The 4,997-nt window shown below is 39.4% G+C and overlaps 1 protein-coding gene across 1 annotated transcript; it reads right to left on the reverse strand.

The window, feature by feature from the left end:
* Positions 1-93: 93 nt before the first annotated feature.
* LOC105451334 lies at positions 94-4,008 on the reverse strand. The gene is made up of 6 exons (XM_011691700.1): positions 3,103-4,008; positions 2,461-3,045; positions 1,818-2,415; positions 1,651-1,775; positions 1,301-1,529; positions 94-1,241 (listed from the first exon to the last, which is right to left on the reverse strand). The coding sequence occupies exons 1-6, from the start codon at positions 4,006-4,008 to the stop codon at positions 94-96; spliced, it is 3,591 nt and encodes a 1,196-aa protein (XP_011690002.1).
* Positions 4,009-4,997: the final 989 nt, after the last annotated feature.

Below are 4,997 nucleotides of genomic sequence, written 5' to 3' on the forward strand. Positions count from 1 at the left end.
TATTCCTCCCATATGAGGAGAATATGGAGGAATAAATTTCCAGTCAATAAATTGTTTAGTACAATAGTTTTTTATCTGATTTTGAACTGCTTGTTATGCTAAACACTCCTTCAATTCTAACAGCTGATTATTTGCTCCCACAAACGTGGTACCATTATCCGAGTATAGAGTGGCACATTTACCCCTTCTAGCGATAAATCTTTTCATTGCATTGAGAAATGATGTTGCCTTTAAATCCAGCACCAACTCAAAATGTACCGCTTTAGTGGCTAAACAGACAAAAATCGCTAAATAGCATTTGCTCGTTTTATTGCGCGATATCTTTATTGAAAACGGACCCGCATAATCTAGTCCAGTATGTAGAAACGCTCTCGCTTGCGTTACCCTCACAGCCGGCAAATCACCCATTAATTGCTTTGTACTCACAGGTTTTATACGAAAGCATACTACGCAACTTCTTAAGACACGACGAATTGCATCCCTTCCTGAGATCGGCCAATAATTGTTACGCATTATTGTCAGAATTGCTTGTGGTCCGGCGTGTAAATTTTTGTAATGTATGTCTCTAATTATCAATTTAGTCAAATGGTGCTTCTTAGGTAAAACAATAGGATATTTTTGTGTATACTCTATAGACGCGTTACGCAACCTCCCCCCCACACGAATGATACCATCTGGATCTAAAAATGGATGCAGATTTAAGAGCTTGCTCTTTGAATGTAATTGAGTTTGACTTCGTAAACTGTGCAACTCCTGAGGAAAACTATTTGCTTGACAACTTTTAATAAGTATCTTCAATGCTTGTTCTACTTCCTTTACATCCAGAGTTCCTTTTTTTTGTACCGTGTGTCTTAATGCATTATTTTTAAAGCGAATACAATAAGCTGCTACATGGGTTAATCGCGATAATGAGGAGAATCTTTGTATCATGTCTGAGTAAAAATTGTTTTCGTTGTAAGCCAAGAAGCTCGTTGTTCGTTCCTCTGTTATATTCTCTGGTATGTTCTTACTATTAAAAGGTACCAGAGTCGAGTTTTTATGCAAAAATTGTGGACCCTCCCACCAGATTTTTTGCTCCTTTAATTTGCTGGGATTTACTCCTCTTGATAACAAGTCAGCTGGGTTATCTTGCGATCTTACATGATGCCACAGAATGCCTTCTGAATCCTGTTGTATATTGGCCACTCTATTTGCTACAAAGGATTTCCACCGACTTGCTTCGCCCGGTATCCAAGACAGAGCTATTGTTGAATCACACCAGTAATGCACCTGATTCGAATTGTCAGTGTTCGTAACACACCTTTGCCTAATTTAGTCAATAACGCCGCCCCGCATAACTCCAATCTTGGAAGTGACACTGTTTTTATGGGTGCTACTCGCGATTTGGCGCAAATCAATCTAACAGTGTATTCTTGTTGTGACGTAATGCTTCGAATATATATGCAGGCTCCATATGCATGTTCTGACGAATCGCAGAATCCGTGTAATTCTATTCTCTCCGGATTATCACAAGAATCTTCTCGGGATTCCTAGATGTTCAACACCAGATATTTCTGACTCCCACTGGATCCAAAGCTTCTTTATTTCATTTGTAACGTCTTCGTCCCAGTCACTTTTCGATCGCCATAGCTGTTGGAGTATAATTTTTACCTGTATTACTACGGGTCCCAATAATCCTAGCGGATCATAAATTTGCGCTACACTGGTTAAAATGATACGTTTTGTAACTTTCTTGTGACTGCTCTGTAATTTCACTTTATATTGTAATTCATCCTCTGTGGTGTTTCACCATAATCCTAGTATCTTTGTTGATTCACTTAATTGCACCGTTTCTTTTTTGTTGCTCTGCTCGCTAATCCCTGGAGCGTTGGAGACCCATTTTCTGAGCTCAAATTTGGCAGACGAGAGAATTCGAGTAATTCTATCTTTAAGGCTTACGAGTTCATCTACTGAATCTGCTCCTGTCCACAAATCATCCACGTAGAAGTCGCTTTGTATCACTTTGCTTGCTCTGCTGTCTTCAGCTGCATGTTGTTGTGCTATTTCTTTAAGACACCTCATAGCTAGAAACGGTGAACTCGAGATTCCATATGTTACTGTATTCAGTTTGAATATTCGGATAGGCTCGTCTTTACTCCATCTCCACAGTATGCGCTGCAGTTTGCGATCCTCATTTTCTACGTTGATTTGTCGGTACATCTTCGTAATGTCTCCTGCAATTGCAAATTTGTGCTGCCGTAAACGTATGACAATCTCAAACAGGCTCTCTTGAATAATTGGTCCCACCATAAGCAAGTCATTAAGCGATTTTCCCGAAAATGTTTTGCACGAAGCATCAAACACGACTCTCAGCTTCGTAGTAGTACTGTCTTCCTTTATCACACCATGATGAGGAATATAATATGCTACCTTATCCTGTACCTTTTCTGTTTAAATCTCTGTCATATGCCCTAAACTTGCATATTCTTTCAAAAATGCATGATACTGATCCTTTAATTCTGGCTGCCTTTCTAATTTTCGCTCCAGTGTTTTCAAACGTTTTTCCGCTATGTTAAATGAATCCCCTAACTCCTCTATCTTTCCTTTCAAGGGCAATTGTACTATAAAACGGCCCTCTTTATCTCTACTGTGCGTAGACCGAAAGTGCTCTTCGCAATGTGTTTCTTCGACTGACTGATGCATGGGTTGCTCCACTTCTTCGACTTTCCAAAACTTCTCTAACTGTTGGTTAAGTGCGGCATTGACGGATATTCCACAGTATGTATTGTCACACTGTTTCATTTTATTACTCTGTATTGTGCCTGAGATTATCCATCCTAATTTAGTTTCTTGAAGTATAGGTACATGCCTGCCGCGTCGAATTTGGTTACTGCCCATGAGCTCCCAAAAAATAGAAGCACCTAATAGAATATCTATATGATTTGGAATGAAATACGTAGGATCTGCCAGCTGTAAATTAGTTGGTATCTTAAACTTGTCATCTTCTATTGCAACCATTGGTAACTGTTCTGTTATTTTGTTAATAACCAAAAATGGGATCTCTGACTGAAAGGAAGTTACCCGTGATTTAATTAATGCGCGAGTTCTTTGAATAGCACTTACCGGAGTATGATTAATACCCATAATCGTAGTGTGAGCACATTCCTGTTTTAAATTTAATCGTTTACTTAATTCCTTTGTAATAAAGTTGGACTGAGATCCACTATCGAGTAATGCACGACATTCGTGGGGGGTTCCGTTGCGATCATAAATGTAAATAATAGCCGTCGCAAGGAGTACCTGTGGATTTCTTTGGATGCTACAGTGGTTTAATACCGTGGAAGTTGTGGTTATGTTCGAAGCAACGGTCTGCCGAGAGGAGTTCTTGTCACTTGTCTCTGCCTTATCATTCTCTTTATTTGATTGTTCATTGCTAGAGAACTCAGATTTATGTAGAAGCGTATTATGATAGCCTTTGCATACCTTACAACTTGATGCTCTACAATTTCGTCCATGGAAGCTTTTAAGACATTTTAGACACAAACGTTTACCTTTTACTTCTGCAGTTCTGTCTGACACTGACATCTCCAGGAATCGTTTACATTCATGCAATTTGTGATCTCCGGAGCATGTTACACATGCTGAATTATTTGATGCAACGTACGATTGAGTTACATTTTTTTGTTGACTTGAATTCGGTTTACCGTTGCTTCGAGCATGACTCCCAGCCACATTTTGCGCATTCTGATTCGCTCGATTCACAGCTTCTAAAAAGGAACTACGATTAACAATAAATTCTATGAATTCAGTAAGTGCAGGGAATTCTTCCCTTTCATCGCGTTTCGATTCCCACTCTCTACGAGAACCTTTATCAAGCTTTGGCAACACTATGTGTATTATTACAGTGCTCCAACTCTCTACTGGTTGTCCGAGTTTTATTAACGATTGTGTGTATTGCGAAACATTGTCTACCAATTGTCTGAGCTCCGTGCATGATTCTTTGGGAATAGCTGGTAAATCAAGTAACATTTGAATTAAATATTGCACAATCAATCTCTTGTTTTCGTACCTTTGCTTTAATAAATTCCATGCTACCGCATAGTTGTCGCTTGTAATTTCCAGTGCGCTAATAACCTTGGCTGCTTCCCCTGTTAAACTAGATCGTAAATAATGTAACTTCTGCACATTAGGAAGTGCTTGATTTGATGCGATCAGAGAATCGAATAAATCACGAAACGCTATCCATCGCTCATAGTTTCCATCAAATTTTGGTAGATCAATGTTTGGCAATTTTACATATGGTCGCAATGCGAATTGCCCCCCTTGAATTACAGGTTGTGCATTTACCGGGACATTTTGAGCATTAAATGATTGTCCTACTCCACACATTCTACGGGCCTTAGTAATTAATGAGTGATATGCATCATCGAAGTTTATTCTCTCTCCATGCTGCTCAATTGAATCTTCTATGTCATCAATTTTATTTTGTATCATATCGAATTCTACCCATAATTGTTCCGCCTTTTCTAATCTACTAGATAGCTCTGCCAATTTCTCGGGTTCTTCTTCGACCTTCGAAAGAAAGCTATTAAACATGGTAAGCTTGGCCTTGACTCTACCTCTTTGTTTAACTAATTGTGACATTTCCTCCATGTTATTAACATAAATATTACTTATCAATGCGCAATTTATCAGTCTCTAATGACTCGACCGAGGATTATCCGACTTAACCTAATTTACACTTATCTGTCTTAAATATAATCCTGTTTGCGTGAAGTCTATCTTCTTGATCTGCCTCGGTTGCGAATTCTTGATGCTGGTGAGACAACCCGGTATGGTATGGCTGCGTAGATGAGGGACAGCAATGTCTCGCGTCGTGAGAGAGGAGGTGCCTTGCGAGAGAGAGAAAGAGAAAGAGCGAGGACGTCGTGTGATGAAGAAACTGTGGCGTCTATCCTTAAACGACGAGCGGTAAATTCTTGTTTGATGCGACAGAAGTGATCAGCATGCTCTCGTAG

The sequence above is a fragment of the Wasmannia auropunctata genome, unplaced genomic scaffold (assembly GCF_000956235.1).
Source record: "Wasmannia auropunctata unplaced genomic scaffold, wasmannia.A_1.0 LD336053.1, whole genome shotgun sequence".
Lineage (NCBI taxonomy): Eukaryota > Metazoa > Arthropoda > Insecta > Hymenoptera > Formicidae > Wasmannia > Wasmannia auropunctata.

Bases quoted from the DNA above. Each gene is read 5' to 3' on its own strand.
- LOC105451334 (XM_011691700.1), bottom strand. From the start codon at position 4,008: ATGTTACTTGATTTACCAGCTATTCCCAAAGAATCATGCACGGAGCTC. The intron at 2,416-2,460 runs GCAAGTTTAGGG...GAAAAGGTACAG, and splicing joins ATGCATTTTTGAAAGAATAT to GATAAGGTAGCATATTATAT. The intron at 1,776-1,817 runs GTGAATCAACAA...GAAACACCACAG, and splicing joins AAAAGAAACGGTGCAATTAA to AGGATGAATTACAATATAAA.